Consider the following 18,362-nt stretch of genomic DNA (forward strand, 5'->3'; position numbering starts at 1 on the left):
CAAAGTCACAACTTTTGGGGGATTGAATTAGCTCACTAATTTTACAATAGATATCCTATAGATGCCTTACTATTTCCCACAAGCAAAGAGGTTTTGCAAAAGCAAAACTAGTGGTTAACTCCCAGAATCCATTGTCTTGCAAGAAGAATAGAGACAGTAAAATTTATGATGACAGGAAGTTTTCAAATCTAGAGGTAGCTCTCCACAAACTGACAACAAGTCCTTATTGCTGAAGACAGCATCCATACAAGTCACTGAACACAGAAATCTTGATTTGCTGCAGACATAGAACTTTTATCCCCATGTTCTAGTGTCTTTTACATGGAATAACTACCAAAAGAATAGCATAAGTGCCAACCTAATCATAAAAACTTTTGATTCAGTCTGTCCTGACTATAAAATATGCTAGGGCAATGACTGCACAAGCCTTATAGTAGTAACTAACCCATGTCTATTTTGGCTTAAGGTACTCCAATACTGAACCATACCTGACACTGCTTGACTGATCAAGAATCAGGGACTAGATATCCCGAAGACCTAGGGTGATACCAAATACTATTGGTCTAAAAATGCATCAATAAAATGACTCCTAATCACATTCAGCTATACCACTAGATGGTACTTTATTCAGCCTTCATCAGAGAAGTTTTCCCATGCAGTAGATGGGAACAAATACAAAGACTCATGGCCAGTCATGACACAGACAGAAAGAGTACAAAGCTTGGAAAACACAGCTCTACAGGGGATGTCTCCATCAAATCTAGCAAGCTGCTATCACCAACAACTTAGGAAGATATTGGGCTGTGAGAGTAACAACAGAATCCTAGGATCAGCAGCTCTTCCCCTATACCCACTGGCTGGATGGGAATCAGAGTAACCTGTGGATCTCAGGGTTTTCAACAGTCAAGAATACACTCATGTATCATGACTATTTGAAACTATCTTCTAATTTTCTAAAGATGTAGAAATGGAGCTGTAATTATGGAAAATGAGTAGGGAGATTTCCCAGTAAAACACAAAATAAAATAAGAACATAGGGGTAAAAAATATGAGGGCCAGCAAACACTTTTTTAATATTAACTATAAATATTCATGTTTTCAACGCTCCAAACAAAAGATACAGGTTAGTTGAATTGATTAAGAAACACATCCCATCTTTCTGATGTATATAGATAAAGAAACAAGAAGATATAATACAAGCATGCAAAACACTTTGAGTCTATGATGGTTATGGGTATGTGATGACAAAATTACTGTTTTCTGATGTGAAAGATTATCCATAATTTCTGCTTAGAGTTCATTAGAGTTCACTTTGTGAACATTTCAGTTATTATCGATGCATAACTGTGGTGAAATATATACACATAGAAAAAACCTGTCAAGATCTACTTCAGAATATTACATAAGAGGAGCGTTATGTTGCCAAAGGTCAATTGAAATAGTGTAATAAATTATTTAGTGACTAATTAATGGGTTCATTGACATGCTTCTCTTCCTGATGTTTAGTATTGTCTGTAATAAAGCATGCAACAAAAGGATGATGAGTCTTGTCTCTGGGTAGCAGATGAAACTCAATGAATGAGCTACTGCTATGGTGGCAGTGTTCTAATAGCCTAGAACACTGAGATATCATGATATTCAACTTCACTTCAGTATCTTTCCTACTTGAAGTAATCTGTGACTTTGGGTCACAGAAATTATTTCTGTAAACTAGAATCAGACAAATATTGTAATATATAAGTTTTGAATTTTTTTTGTCTCAGAGGCTGGAGTTTGGATTGTTGTAACCAGAATCAAACCTTACTTTCCCCTTCCCTGTCACGCTGTTCCATTATTGAATATGTCTTCTGATCTTCAAACTATGTCGCTGAGTTGATAGGTTGACCAAGGAGCTCTGGTGCAGACAGCTGCCATGTCCCTTGTGAGAACTAGACAATGTTGTACACTGGACCTGATCATGATGGTCTAACCAAGCTGAATAATACTAAACCAAGGAAGGCAGACTTGTGCTAAGAATTATTCATGACATCCGTCTGATGCCCACACTAGATGAAATTAAACATGAAAGACAGGGTTGTGGAGAAGCATGTTGCCCAGCTGAGACTTCCTGAACACCTGCTCTTGCTGACAATTCTCAAACCACACTCACCTCACTTTGTCTTTGCATGACTTGAGTATACTCACGAATTCAACTTTGAAACATCTTCTATTAGTCAGAGTTCCTGAGTGCTAATTTTGGGGTCATTCATAAATTGACTTTTTATAAAGTTTATACTCACAATGACCATGTCCAAGCTCCAATCCTTAACAACTTTACTCATGCTCTATTCCTAACCTGATTTGACTTTCTTTTTAATTATTTGAAAGCACATATAACATTCTGATCACAGTTTCTCATCCTTTACGCCCTCCCAGATCCTCCTTATCTCCACATCCATTCATCTCTAAGTACTCCCTCCCCTCTTCTCCTCACTTTCTTTACAAAACAATTGGGATTCTAGGATAGTCTTGTTCTCTGTATGGTACCCAGATATTTAGTCATACTTGGAACCTTCAGCCCTGATGAATGGTAAATGTCAAAACCTAGTTCTGAAGTGGAAACATGTCAAAATTTCTCATATCCAGCACTGAATGCCTCTGGCAGCATTTGGGCTGGATATCATGTCTTGTTTCTTTTAGTTCATATACCTATCAAGGCTGACTACAACCATACTGCAACCTTTATGAACACCTCACATGCTCTATCTTTAGCCTGATTTTACTTCTTTGTACAGATTGTAATAAACTTTCAATTTCCTAATACTATCTATTCATTTTGACTTGAGTAATAGAAACTGAGATAGCATATAATAGAACTGCCCCAGACTCCAAATTATAATTTTAAGGAAGATGGTTAGGCACTAGTAGATTTTTAGAAATGGAGGTGACATAGGATTAGGGCTATTAAAGAGTGAAATTAGGGAAATCTATTACACTCACACTGTAAAATTGCATGGTATGATCAAAGGTCCAGAAGAGAGGTGAGAAATTGTGTCTGCATGGAGCAGGTACTCCCTAGGGTGATTATGCAGGGTATCACCCCAGTTACAAACCAAGGGCTTCCAGCAAATTCCCACACTACTGTGAATACCAGTGAAATATACAACTAAAACAAACGAATACAGTAGAATTACAGGTTGAGAATGGATATTTTATTTTGCATTTCAGGAACTGGGAGAAGGGCTATGATAGGCAAGAGCAAGATTTGTGCATTATTCTAATCCCAGTTTCTATGGGTAAGATGAATATTGGAAGGCCTAGGAACACATTGCAGGGGACAAACTCTTCTCCACTTTTATCCCTTTATGAGTGACCTCACAGCTGACTTTGTTTTTCGATTTCCATGCATCTTCTGTCAAAGTCAAGAAGCTGGTAGCCAAGTACTTGTTGCCCTGTTTGGAAGGGTTACTTGTCTCCACACCCTGGGTGATAGTTGTACCATCTGCTTTCCAGGTCACTGCCAAATCACCAGGGTAAAAGTCATTGATCATACACACCAGTGTGGCCTTGCTGGTCTTGAGCTCCTCAGGAGAAGGTGGAAACAAGGTGACTGAAGGTTGAGACGTGGGCTGACCTGCAGGGTGAAGAAAGAGAAAGTCAGAAGAAATCTTGGTTTCCCAATAGAAATCCTAGAGGTACTGTTAGCATGTCCCAAGTTTAGTGACTATATTTGAATGGAATACAGAAAGTAGGGTATACATTTCTTTCATATACTTCCTGTGTACCTAAGAATTATGTACTTCACATTTGTGCCACACTTCACTGGATTATGACCTTCAACACAGACACCTAACCTTTATGTCCCTGCCTTTGTATCCTCTCTGATTTTTATAGATGTCTACCATCCATCTCTCCCACTCTGAGGACAGTTCTGATGGAAAACCTCTGCTCAGACTAAACTTTATAGTTAGGTATTTATTTTCATCCAAATCATGGCCCATGGGTCTATGATTTCTGCTCAGCAAAGTATGTATCTGCTTGAACTGTTTCTAATTCTGCAGAATGAGACAAGATTCCCCTTTCTGGATGTGGTGTTTTATTTGTATGCATCAGGACCAGATCTACATGAATACAGTTGCTCTGTTATCTAAGCAGTGTCTTAGAGAGACCCAGGAACACAACTTCTTAGTCACATCTTCAGTCTCTCTTCTCTTGACTTTCTGTGTCCTGAGATTCCTTCCCTTTCTTCATACTAAAATTCCTGAGTTCTAGATAGGTTACTGCTCTGTTCTTTCCTGGAAGATTTGGAATCCTTTCTATCTCCTGCCTGTCTTATAAACTGGATCTTGAGTTCTCATGGCTAGTTTAACTGAACTCTGACAAGTTATTTACCAGCCTCATTGTTGAGTGTTCTACAGTCTTCTAATTCATCTCTTTGTCTCTCTCTCTGTCTCTCTCTTTCTCTGCCTCTATTCTCTGTTCTTCCTTCTCAATAAGATAACAATTTACTTTACTCCTCACAAATTCTACCAGAAAGACACACACTCATAGATAGTGGTACGTTGAAGTACTTATCAGAGCAGTGGATACTGCAACAGAATGACAGACAGACCTTGAGAATTTATCCTTTTTGGCCCCCTGCCTATGAGATTAGACATGTAAGGTCACAGGGAACCATTTGAGGTGAGGCATAGAATCCGAGAAGCAAGAGATTATGTACCTAGAGAGAAGCTGAAGCATGAGGTAGAATAGAGAATGAGAAATAGTCCAATACAAATATCACCGCAAACCTTGAAGATTACAATAACAGAGGAAAAAAGGGTCACTTACCTAGGACAGTCAATTTGGTGCCTCCGCCGAACACCCAACACTGTGATATAGGCTCATGCAAAAACCCTCCATGTACCTTATCCTCCACTTTCAGCTGAGATGTATGTAGTCCTTGATGATTCTGGGCATGTGATGATCTTTCTGGAAGATCTTTCTTCCCAGGATCCCATTTGTCTTCTGAGATATCCTTGCCGGAAAGTCATCCATAAAATTTCCACACCCATTTTAAAAGAAGCTCTTTACAGGGTAAGAATTAATAGAGAGGATCCCTTGGTGACAGCTCAAGGAAGCAAGCATGAAGTCTATGCAAAGTCTTGGGACCATTAACTCAGTCTCTGCACCTTCTGCTTGGCAAAGAATGAAGAGAGGGGTCTGGGGCCCTGCAGAATACAATAATAATGCATTACTAAACACTGTAGGGTCATGTCATGTAGTCATTTAATGACGACTTAACATGAAGAAATAATCAATAACTTCTTTTGAAGCTTGATATGATATCTGTACTTTCTCTTTGTAAACCCAGAAATATTATCATAGCTGACAAGATACAACTTCTGGAATGTGCTTTCATAACATGATATATAGGAAGAGTCTTATCAAAATCCAGGTGCAAGGATTGTTACAGGCTACTTGGTGGGAATATAGGAACATTACTATTACTGAGTTTCCTAACTTTTGTGTTCAAATTTGTCAATGAAATCTTGAAACAAAAGGATGAGGAAGTGAGTCTCTGAACAATATCTGGGTCTGGATGAGTGTTGGCACTGTCTCCATCAAGGAATACTTCTCTGAGAGTACCCAGGATCCCTACTTCCAACTATTGGGCACAGACTTTATCATGCCATAGCAATGAAAAGCTGCCATGTGGCACAAATTCCATGAGTTCTTCCTAGTTCAGAAATGGGGATTTGGTGACCTGTGATTAAGCTTTATGTTGTCATCTGTCACTCTGCTTCATTGTTGAAGAATATTTTTAGCTATGAAGACTGTCATGTTGGATCCACCAGAGTTCTGGATATAGTCAGGGTTTATACAGATTATGAGCTATAGAGTCCCCATGTCCTGAACACACTAAATATTTACTGATATAGACAGAGGCTGGACCACTGAAAGCTGACAGCCAATTTCAAAGACTGTGGTAGATACTAAACTGAAGTACATACTGGTGTGCTTATGCACACGAGAGGATTTGGGCCAGTAAAGACCTAAGTCTACCCAAGGAACTGACATAAGTTTAAATCTTAGGTCTCACTCTATCTTCCTTGACCTCACCTGACATGACATTGAGTAGTTCTAGAATTTGACTCTGAAATCACTTCCTTTGAAACATTATTTGGCACACTTCTGGGATCATTTTGGATCCATTATTTCTCACTGGATGCTGTTATTTTGCTTGAGTGATTATCCCACCTCATGCCCAAATATAGAGGGCCATTAACATCAATGTTTTGAATTATATAATAAAATTTACTAAGTTGATTGTAAGATTTCATACATTTGAGGACTTGCTATATATTAATTGTTTAGCCTGAAACATGATAGTTTACCTGAGCTGTATTCTAAATGAGTGACCCTGCATGGCAGGGATCAGACAACAGTGTAGAGCAAGGGAAATGTCACTTTTAGGGTGATACCCTCTGAATGTTTCCAAGGAAAACTAATTTCTCACTGGGAACCTGATCCCACCTCCCCACATTGCAGGTTCAAAGGATTCAAAATTGAATATATAATGAGAACAAATGGACAAGGCAGTTCCTCTGATTAACTAATGATCTTTTATTGAATATTCAGTGGGTAAAAGAGAAGCCTGGATTCCCTAGTATAGAGAAAAGACCCCATTCTGGGTCCCCTAGCTCCACACTTCCCAGGCTCAGGAGAAGTCTGGGATCCTAGCTACATTGTGCAGGGGACAAACTCTTCTCCACAAGACTCCCTTCATGATTAACTTGGCAGGAAACGCTCTTGTAAGATCTCCACTGGTCCGCTGTCAAACTTAGATAGCTGCTTGCCATGTAGTTTTTACTTTCTTTGATGGATTTTGTAGTCTGCACACCCTGGGTAATAGGCACACCATCTGCCGCCCAAGCCACCGTTACAGTACGCGGGGAGAAGTCGTTGATCAGACACACCAGTGTGGCTTTGTTTGTCTGGAGTTCCTCAGGTGAAGGTGGAAACACTGTAATTTTGGGAGAAGATTTGGGCTGACCTGTGTGAATAAAAGAGGGGAATTGTTTCAAGAGACAAAATAAAAACTATCAAATCTCAGTGACTCTTCATATTTGTCATCTTATTCACCTGCAACTTTCTTATCTGCCCCTTTGAGCCTCGGTGAATAGTCTTCTTAGTAGTCAAATTTTTCCAGGGTACCCTCCTAAGTTACATGAACTAGAATTCTCCTCTCTGTCCCCATTACCCAACTATCAGTAGGTACGACTGTGTTCTCTCCACCCTGTTGTCTATAATCTAATTTGGAATTTGCCCCATATCTGATCACCTTCCCTAGCCCAGCTGTCTCCTCTTTATTCTTGTGGTGGTCAGAGCTCTGTGGTGAAAAAGCTACATTCTACCTTGCTCTGAAGATTGCATTTCAACTAAGTAAGGAGACGTATTCTTTGTCCCCAGCATCTAGAGGCACTGAGCCTCCTGTAATCTTAGACAGCAGGGTCTCCACATTAATCTCCTCAGCATTTTCACTGAGTAGTCTGATCCGTACAAAGAAGATCTGAGGCTACTCTAGGGTTTTAGCGACTCCTGCTTATTTTGACCTGACCACTATATCCATTACCCTGGCCATGTTCTGGAGGTTTTTTCTCCTAGGATGCAAGAGCATAACAGTCACTTGCTCACAGAAACAGTTTCCTTCCCTGATGGTCAGGAAGTATTCTGAAACCCCCAGTTTGTCCCTCATTCCTGACCTCCTAAGTTTTATATGCCATTTAAAAATCTGACAATGGAAACACAAGACATCATAATAGAGGGTTAAGGGACTTTATAGACAGAATCCCAGCTAATCTTGAGAGGACCAGGATTTGGTTACCCCACTAATAGATACTGTCTCTGTCTATAGGACTTCAGTAGCTCAGTAAATGGTCAGATAACTGAAGACAATTACAAACTTACTCCTTCACTATGCTTGTGTGTTTCCCACTTTGTTAATCTAAGACCCTGGAAGCTGCCCTTACATATCTAGAGACAACCCTTCACACCCTAAGAAGATATTATCGGCTCTGACAAAGTTCTAGTGCCCGTTCTTTGACCCAGTCCATAACTCCCAATGATTAATCTCTCTGAGAACAAGAATAGAGCCCTTAACTCTGATCAGACCCCAACTGAAGCCCATGAGATAACAACATATATTTTAGAATCTGAGGCCATCTGCTTCTGATCTGCTGGCCCTTCCTTCAGGTTTCTCCTAATTGCCCATCTCCCCTAGTCACCATGAAGAAGGCTAAGGATTCAGTCCTTAAGTTAGGGGAGTGAAGATGAGAAGTTCTCAGAGAGAAAAAAAACAGATCCTTCTAAGACAACACAGGCTGGGCTGAATAGGAAGGAGAATTAAAGCCACTTACCTACGACAGTGAGCTGGGTTCCACCGCCGAAAACATACCACAGTGACTGAGACTCAAACCAAAACCTGTGGGGCCAGCACCTGGGCCTATTCTCTGGCAGCTGGGCTGGGTCAAAACATTAGCTGGCTCTAATGGGTGGAGCTGTGACCTCACTTGAGGATAGGTGAATGGTAATGCTTCTGTTCTTCTCAGGCAGGCACTCCCATGGAGTTGCTTCCATACCATGTGTACCTGATATTATCAATCATGACAGCAATATAGAAGATCCCAAAGAAATCTTGAGTGGAACATTATTTCAGGTGACTTTGCTGAGTGACATAAAGTCCAGTGATTTTAGCCTTATTTTACAGACTGAGATGCTCTTCCTCACAAATTTGTATAGTCCCAATTAGTCACCTTCTTCTTTGGAACCAAGGACGTAGGACCACTCTTGCTTTATGAAACTTCCCCAGAGAGAATTTCCTTCGATTTTCTACTTACAGAGATATAGCTCATCTGCACTTCATCCTTATGTGGTTTCTCAGAATACAGGATCTGTTCACCATTCTATTTATCTTTACACACACATACACACCTAACTTTGTATATACATACACCCAAGAACCCAAGAATGACCACAAAGCACCCATCTATTTGTTTTTCATTTTGGTACATGAGAAGGCTACTCTGACTGTCACCTTCATAGTTTCCTAGAACTTCTTGCACAAAAGACAAAAATAACCTACTCTCAAACAATTCTATAGTCCAGCAGTGTCTCTTGTGTCTCAAAGTACCCTCTCTTTCCCATCATTTTCCTCTCCTTTGCGTTTGAAACTTCCAACATTCTGACTTTATCTTTCCTTTCCCTTTGATCAGCACACACTGTTTATTCTAAGACCATCATCAGCGTAGTGCCTGCCCTGTCCTCTTCATGTTATTCCTGAATATGACTGTATTGTGCACTATGCAAAGCCACACAGGAATCTGTGATTGTCCTATTCTTTCTTTTTGCTACTAATTCAGGAATATTATTTCTTCATGAATGTTCTATAGAAACCTTAAATTTAATATTCCCCAACCAAATATTTCCCTGAAAATGGATCCTTTGTAATGCCTTTTTTGGCAATTTCTTTCTAGTATAGAGCTGGAAGTCATCCCAGAATATTTTTATCTCATTGAATCAACATAATTTTTGTTAGTCTACACAGTAAAACATGCCACGAAAATACTCAAAACACAATTACTAACACCCAGCTCACATCAAAGACTCATGTTGACAAGAATCTTTAGGTTTTGTTGAAATTTTATCTCTCAGTTTTTAAATTAATAAAAAAACTTCATGAATATGTATGCTTATGGGCTTTCTCTGTGTAAATTTAGTGCCCTTAGAGACCAGAAGAAGGTGTCAGATATTCTGGAGCTAGGATTATTGGCCATTGTTATACACCCAATGTGGCTCCTAGAAACTAAACTTGGGTCTTCTGTCAGAGTAGTACACCCGCTTAATCACTGAGCCATCTCTTCAGCTCTCCAAGATTATTACTTTACAATAGAAGATTATTCAGTGGGTTGAGGCTACCATTTTTTTTTCTTCTTGACCTCTACTGTCGATTCCATCAACATGACAATTGCCACTGGTTAAAGACTGGTACATACATAAGGTATTTTTAAATATATTACTAGCATAAACCAAACCTTATTTTTTAGAAAGAAAAGGAAGCATTCTTCCTTTAATATTGGAAGGAAACTTCCCCAGTCAATAATTCTTTTAAAAATTACATATTTTTATCCATACTTAAGGCATAACATTTGAGTCGGAAACAAGGACAAACTTCAAGTTATTCTTTCATCATTTACAATAGTTCACAGATTCTGGATAGTCAGATCTACTGAAATAGGCTTGGGGATACAAATTCCTGGTAAAATTCTAGTCAATTAACAGAGAAACCTGAAGGAATGAGTTAAGGAGTCATTGAACTAACGTGAGAAGGAAGTGACTGAATGCAAAAACAACTTATAAAGTCTACACACTTCTCTGATATATAAGTGACCATAATTTAGACACCACAAAGGGATCCATTTATGACTCAGTAACATTATAGAAAATGCTCTAGAAATAAACAACATAGAATGTCATATAAACATGCTTTGCATTATGAATAAACTACTTGGCCTTTTAACTTAAAGGTGAGTTATCAGAGTATAATTTTGTTCCTTGATAAAAATGCTGAGCATTGTCAGATAATTTTCTTTTTAAGTTAATTATATACTGCATCAAAATTGCTGTCATCACAAAAAAGTGGACTTCTTGAGAAACAGGGAATTAATTATAAATCAAGCAGTAAGAGCAAGGGAGTATAGGAAAGGCTGGTTGGTACATGGTCCAACATGACAGTGTTGGTCCTGATTAAATGAAGAAGGGTATAGGAGAGAAATGTATGATATGGAGGGACATCTAACATTAAAGACCTTCTGAAACATCATGTGGAAACCTACTTCTAAAGAAGTTTCTTAAAATATACACATATATTAAAGGAATATAGTTATCAGGTATTGTGATGATGGGGATAAGACAGCATCCAAACTAGATATAGTATGCCTCAGTTAAATTCCCTGTACTAGTAATTTACTATATTTTGTTGAATCATTGGTGAAAGACCTCTTATCCCCTCTGCAACATTCCAGGTTTTTGCCAATGTTATTGGTTCCTCTTTACAACCCAATGGTAAACTTTTGTCATTGAAGTCAATGATATCTTATGTCACTGAACACAGGAAAGTTGAGTTGGTGCTTCACCTCTACTGATTAGCACACATTATATTGGAAGGTATGCTGCATGATACCAGGGGAAAAAGATAATCACCAACATAACTTAATTACAAACGTTATGGCATACAACAGCAACCTGCTTGTGAGATATACTGATGCTATAGAGGCCCAGATGCTTGGGTAATACCAACTATCCTGGTTCGACTTAGCACTTACTCAATGAGATGGAATCCATATTTGGAATTACAAAGTGGCCAAGATCCTGAGGTTACATAGGTCATGAGTCTAGGTAAAAATCTACTAGTATTATTTTGTTAAAGGAACAACATTAAAAGGAAGTTTTTACACTTGATAACTACTGGCAAAGAGAAAATGAGTTTTCTCTAAGGGAGTGACAGTGAGTATATTATTTACCCACAAGGCAAGCCCCATACCCAAGATTCACTGCTCAACACAAAATGAACTTCATGTTTTTTGTATGCTTTTTTTTTGTTTTAGTATTTTTGCCTTAATGGTTTATTAGTTTGCTTTTGTTTTTGTATTTTTTTCCTTAGGCAGAAAATAAAATAAAATTGGGTAGGTAAGGATGTGGGGAGGATCTGAGAATATTTGGCGTAGAGGAAAGAATATCATTAAAATATATTTAAATAATGAAAAGAATGAAATTAGAATCATTCAGTGCACTACAATTGTAATTTTGAACAGATTTTCTGATGTTTTTAGAATTTTTGGAAATGTAATTTTAATGAAATGTTATAATTATGTCTCAATAATAATAAAAGAACTTTACTAGGTGTTAACTTTATGCCACATTCTGCTTCTGGGTGACATGATTTTGAAGATTTCCATTAGAGTCCTTACAATGGACATACCACAATGTGATCTTCTGTGGCATTTGTATAATTTCTTGTTTACTGTCATTAATAATAATGTTAAGCTCACCCTTCCTGCTTATATGCATTTGGTTACGCATTATGGTCCCTGCTTAGGAATCATTTGTAGAGTGGAATTGTACCATGAAGATATCAACATGTATTTTAAGACTCACTGCTATTCCTGAAATTGCTGTGCATTTATATTCTCTAGACATTCGTTAAGATTGCAAATTTCTTCCATGAAGTTCTGGTAATTCTTACTTTAAATCTGATCACTTTAGTTCTCCCTCCTCAGGGATCTTGGACTTGGGATATTATAAGTGTTCCTTCCCATCTCCAGACTGTATTCTAGGCATAGTGTCTGTCCATTGACTTGGTCTCTACCTCTATCCTTGGTATGGAAGTTCCTTCTGTTTGTGTGTTGCTTTCATTGGTTAATGAATAAAGAAACTGCCTTGGCATAGCTGATAGGGTAGAACTTAGGTAGGCAGAGAAGACAGAACTGAATACTGGGAGGAAGAAAGCAGAGTCAAAGAGATGCCATGGATCCACAGCTGGAGGTAGATGTGTTGAAACTTTTCTGGTAGACCACCACCTCATGGTGATACACAGATTGATAGAAACGGGTTAAACTAATATGTAAGAGTTAGCCAATAAGAAGTTAGAGCTAATGGCCAAACAGTGTTTTAATTAATACAGTTTCTGTGTGGTTATTTCAGATGTAAGCTAGCCGGGCAGCCGAGACAAACAAGCCACCCCTCCTTGCAACACATCCTCAAATATGACCATACAGTTTGCTATTGGAACCACCTTTTCTAAGACACAATTCAGTTTTGGTGGTCTCCTGTTGTACTGGGTGGTTTTGTGTCAACTTGACACCAGATTGAGTCATCAGAAAGGAAGGAACCTCAGTTGAGAAAATGCCTGTATGTTGGAGGGCGTTTTCTAAATTAGTAATTAATGTGGGAGGACCCAGTCCATTGCGGGTGGAGCCTTCCTTGGAGTGGAGAGCCTAGGTTCTGAAAGAAAGCAGGCTGAGCAAATCATGGGAAACAAACCAGTAAACAGACCCCTCCATGGCCTCTGCATCAGCTCCTGCCTCCAGCATCCTGCACTTTTGAGTTCCTGTCTGACTTACTTCAGTTATGAATAGCAGTGTAGAATATGAAATGAATAAACTCTTTGTTCTCCAATTTTCTCTTTGGTCATGGTGTTTTGTTGCAGCAATAGAACCACAAGACACCTACATTAATCCTTCTGATGCCTTTCTCATACCTCAAAGCAAAGGTCCTAACTTTAGACCTCTTGATCCCCTATCTCTGCCCGATAGTTCAGTTCTCTACTGAGTGCCCCATTCTCCGTATTTCAATTATTGTTGAACTCAAAATATGTGATGCTAGCACTATTTTTTCCTTTATTGCTCCTAAAATGGACAGTGGGTCTTACTCTTCAACTGGAAAAGGTCCCTTTGGTTCAGATACTATATCATCTCTGTATTATATACTCTATATTATCAGGCCTTGACCTCAGTAACTGTTTACGAATACCCTAGTGACTGAAATTCTTAACCTTGGGGCAGGCCGATGCAAGTACTATTTTTTTGTCTGTAGGCTGCCTTTCCCAAAATATAAGACAGTAGTTGTAATGTAACTACATATTAGAGTACACGTCTATTGTGTGTGCTGTCTTATGCTCCATATCTGTTACCTTTCTTCAGAAAGAAAAGAAACATATTAATATAACATTTTTTGGCAATTCTCAGATGGTGAATTCCTGGGAGCAATGGCACTACCAAAAGATACAGTGACTGTTAAGAGCTCTGTGGACCTTGGCACCTGTAACATGCAGCCCAATGAAGATAAATTTCTTCTGTATCATTATTTGGAACCCACAGCTTGACAGAATCCATGGCTAGCAAATATAATGACAGTGCCTAGCTCACAGGAAATAGGTGAAAAAAGATGTACAAGAGGAAGATAGAAGAGAAAGCATGAGGTTGGGTGGTGAGGAGGGGAAAAAGGAGGGGAGAAGAAAAAAGCAAGCAAGAAAGAAGAGAGGAGATGAGAGATGAGGGGGATGAGCGGGAGACAAGGAGAACAGCAACGTCCTGTGCAGCAGCAGACACAACTCCTACTCCTTTGTTGTGAACCTGTCTTTCTGATATGTGGTTTCCCTTTGCTCAGAGGATTCAGATAAATGAAATACTATCACAGGTTGATGAGATTTGAAACCAAGATTACTAATATTACAACATGATAGTAAAAACCAAAGCTATTACAAACAAATCTATAATTAGCAAAAAGGCAACACTAAGCCAGAGTCTACCGATACATTACTCTCAGTCTGCTCCTCCTTCTCATCCTCTCCAAGATTACCACATTACTTCTCTACTGGCATTTCCCTAACAGAAGCTCACATACCTGTTCTCCAAGCTCTGAAGACTGAGTAACTGCTTCCTGCCCCTGCTCCTAGGCCCACATCCTGCTCCAATGTGCTGTCAACTGACTCAAGGCCTCATTTTTGGAAGCCACACTCCCCACTTTCCCATGCTGTGCTTCATCTGTGGCCTAACTGGTGAGCAAGATTTCTGAAGGGGATTCCACTGGCTTGTTGGTTATGGCTGTCCAAGTGCACAGAGGTCCACATGTCTCATGGCCCCACCCTCAGCCTGCCCCTCCAGGCATTGTGGTTAATATTCTCTAGAGGTCTGCTTTGGGGTGTGTGGGGGTGGGTAAAAAACTGTCTTATTGTGCTTTGGAACCAGAGTTGAACTTCTGTCCTGGGCAACAGCCAGACTGGTCTTGTCCCTAGAGACCCGGGTAGAACAAAGCTGATCAGCACAATTTTCTTGTTCTCCATGGGATACTCCAGAGGTCTGAGGCCTCTCTCAGGTGCTCAGAAGTTGCAATATGCTTACACATGAGTCTTGAGAAGACAAGAATCACTGAAAGCTTGAGCTCAGAGTCCTGGATTTCTCAGATCAGGCTCTAAGTGAGTACTCATCATTAAGGTGAAGTATTATCAAGCCTTCCTTGTATAGAATGACTCAATATGTTTAGATACTGTCTGGCCCTCTCATGAGTCAAACAAGAGTCCAGCAGACTGTGACTTTATAAAGCTCAGGGGAGCAATAATAGTGAGATTATGCTGAATCTATTAGCTCCAGACCATTGTGTGATATTTTGCTTGCTTGGAGATCAGAGGGAGAAGCTAGCTACTAGCTGACCATAGAAGCTGGGCAATGGTGGCATGAGCCTTTATTCCCAGCACTCGGTAGGTAGAACCTAGAAGTAATAAGGTGGGCTAGAGAGAAAATCTTGTTCCTTTTGGATAGAGAAAGTACACAGGTAGGAAGCAACTAGTGACTGTTCCCAGTTCTTTCATAGTTCAGGTTTTTAGCCCAATATCTGACTCCCATTTTTTATTAATTAAGATTAACTGGGTTAAGGGTTCACCAGACCTGTTTTCTTGTGTGAAATTGTATGGTGTTATACACAGGAGGATTGTGACTGCCAATGGCAGTTGGTATCTGCTGGTTCTATTCTGTTCTCTAGTGAACCAGGTTTCCTTGTTATCTCTCCTCTGACTTAAGGTTTCTGAGGAACTTTTCAGGAATTCTCTCATAAGTGTCCTTGTTCTGTAGGCTCCAATGGGATTCCAAGGAAAATAAAGGCAGAATGCACTATTGCTCTAGCGGTTGGAGTACAAAGTGAGCTAGAATCCAAGAGGGAGCATGCTCCATAAAATGTGAGCTCTTCCACCATCTAGAATTTTGTTACCAAATCCTCAGTGAGCCAAGATCTGGGATATGCTAGGCATTGCTGCTAGAGGATGGTGATGGGGATGTGTTTTTGTTTGAATTCACATTTGAATCCCTGGAATATGATATAAGATTCAATTGGAATGGTCACTTTTACACTTGCTGTGTGCCTTGGTCTATAAATCTGGGACACTACCTTCTCTTCCTAATATGCAAATTTTAAAATGATACTCTGGTAGATTCTCTAAATCTTGATGCCACAGAATTAAAAGGTGGCAAGATTAGGATTGTCCAATGATGGTACTTTTCCCTCATTCTAGGTGGTGTGGCAGTGCTTGGTACAGGGGAAAGCATAATGCCAAAAATCTGGTAGATAATGGATATTCAATTAAGCATAGCTGAATCTGAATTGATTGAATGGAACTTTCTTTTGCTTTATTTTTCTTTTGGTGACTTTTGGTTTATCCATATTTTTCTTCTCAAATGCCCCAAAATGCTGCCTATATCTGTAGTAATAAGGCTGTTTCTTTGTTTCCCAACTTCCCAGACTTAAAATAATCACATAGAAGCTATATTACTTAACTGACTGCTTGGACAATTACTTAAATGTGTTACTAGCTAGCTCTTACATCTATAATTAACACATTCTATTATTTTATATTTTGCCATGAAGCTAGTGACCTACCGGAAAGGTTCCAGCTGGCAGCTTGTGTCTTTCCCCTCTGGTAGCTTCATGACTTCTCTTGACTCCACCTTCTTTCTCCCAGCATTCAGTTTAGTTTTCCCCACTGAGCATTCCACTGCCCTATCACAAGCCAAGCCAGCTTCTTTATTCATTAACCACTAAAAGCAACACATATACAGAAGGACTTCTCACACCATACATCCAAAGAGAAAAAGTCCCTGTTTTTCTACTCCTAGAATGTCAGTGAGGATTTGCCCTCTTGCTTTTCAAGTGTTTTTTGTACCACTAACAACTTTTGTAGTACAGGAGATTTACCACAGTGCCTCAGGATTAAATGCTAAACTACTGAGCTATCTCATAAACATTTATAGCAATTTTTGACAGAATTAATTAAACCTATTAATAAAATGTATGTGATATATCAACACTCATCTACAAATTACAATTATCAGACCAAGGTTATTGGCAAATCCATCAACATTTACTAATTTTTTGGCTTGGGAAGACTCAAAATCCCCTGTATAGAGTCAGGAACATGGTAAGTACAGTAAACCATAGCCAACTGAGAGCCTGAAGTAAGAGCATCACCTGAGACAAGGATTTCAAAAACCACCATTGGTAGCATAGAAATATTTCACCTCTTAAAAGTTTAAAAAAAGTGCTGGACAACAATGTTCAGCAATTAAGAGTATATACTGCTCTTACAAAAGACCTGGGTTTATTACATGAGACTGCTCAAAGCACCTGTACCTCCAGTCCAGGACATCTGACATCCTATTCAGGTACTCACATGATTAACATACATACACTCAAGCTTACATACACATACCTTAAACACATCTACTCAAGTTTAGAGCTGCAATTCTCTGGGACACTTGCTATATTTTCAGTTTAAATATTTTGTTTTAACAGTTCTGACAAGGATGGCTCAGAAGATAGCAAGGTGAACTTCCTGACCTTTTAGGAGTTTTTCCTCCAATTTTCAGACACATGGAAACTCCTTGTACTCCATGTTGTATTTGCTGAATATCAGTATATTTGTCTTCATAAAATTTAAAGACCAAAAAATAGCCCAGAGTTTCACGCATAAGCATTATGACTTCCAGGAAAAAGCCAACCATGGTTCTCACATTTCCAAATGTCTTTAATAAAGACATGATTATCTTCGTTCTGTATTTTACCTTTCTGAGGTTATTTTGAGTATGACCAACCAAGGAAGTTAGTGACACAATATGAACAATGTGGAAAATATGGGGTGATCAAACTCAGCTGTGTAGATACCATCTTGTCCTTGTCTCATAGTCCATGTAATAGGTGTCAAAATGCTGATATTTGTATTGCTGGGACTGATAAGCTGTTTTTCATGTCTAACCTGTATGTACTGCCAGTTTCTCCAGAACTGAGGCAGTTTGCAAGAACAGAATGGTCCCAAATCTTTCATAGCTCCCAATAATCACAGTAATATTGGAAAAAAAAAGAAAATATAAACAGCTCTCCATAATGATGGTAACCAGGAATTAATGGGTTCATCTTTCTCCCAAATTAGTTTTCTAGGATCTCTAATCTATAAATTGCCACTGCACAAAATGCTTAGTCAGCTTCTGAGAGTCAGGCCTGGTGCTAAGGTCTAGATCACACCAATGAATAGTGTGCATGCGTGCGTGCACATGCGCATGCGCGTGCGCGCGCGCGCGCACACACACACACACACACACACACACACACACACTTGACTTTCTTGGTTCTGATCGGTTATGGGATGTAGGTGTCACCTCTGGTAGTAAAGTGCCCTGTAATGTCCCTATTCTGTTTCTCCCTGTTTTCCAGAGTCCCTCTCTTGCCTATGATATGAGACTCCTCTGATTCTGAGTATGGGATTCTGTGTTTGCTCTAGTGAAAAGGTGGGACTGAAGGTA

General features: G+C 39.3%; 2 gene segments (V, D, J or C); both read right to left on the reverse strand.

Annotated features, from left to right (window-relative positions):
* Positions 1-3,178: 3,178 nt before the first annotated feature.
* LOC130871320 (Ig lambda-2 chain C region-like) lies at positions 3,179-6,093 on the reverse strand. The segment is given in 3 exon segments: positions 3,179-3,613; positions 4,810-4,996; positions 6,082-6,093. Coding segments are annotated over 3 exon segments (516 nt in total).
* Positions 6,094-6,569: 476 nt separating this feature from the next.
* Positions 6,570-18,362, reverse strand: part of LOC130871086 (immunoglobulin lambda variable 5-37-like) — a 65,926-nt gene continuing 54,133 nt past the window's right edge. The window contains 2 exon segments of the V gene segment in view: positions 6,570-7,015; positions 8,379-8,417. Coding sequence covers positions 6,699-7,015; positions 8,379-8,417 — 356 coding nt within the window.

This window comes from Chionomys nivalis, chromosome 3 (assembly GCF_950005125.1).
Source record: "Chionomys nivalis chromosome 3, mChiNiv1.1, whole genome shotgun sequence".
Taxonomy (NCBI): Eukaryota; Metazoa; Chordata; class Mammalia; order Rodentia; family Cricetidae; genus Chionomys; species Chionomys nivalis.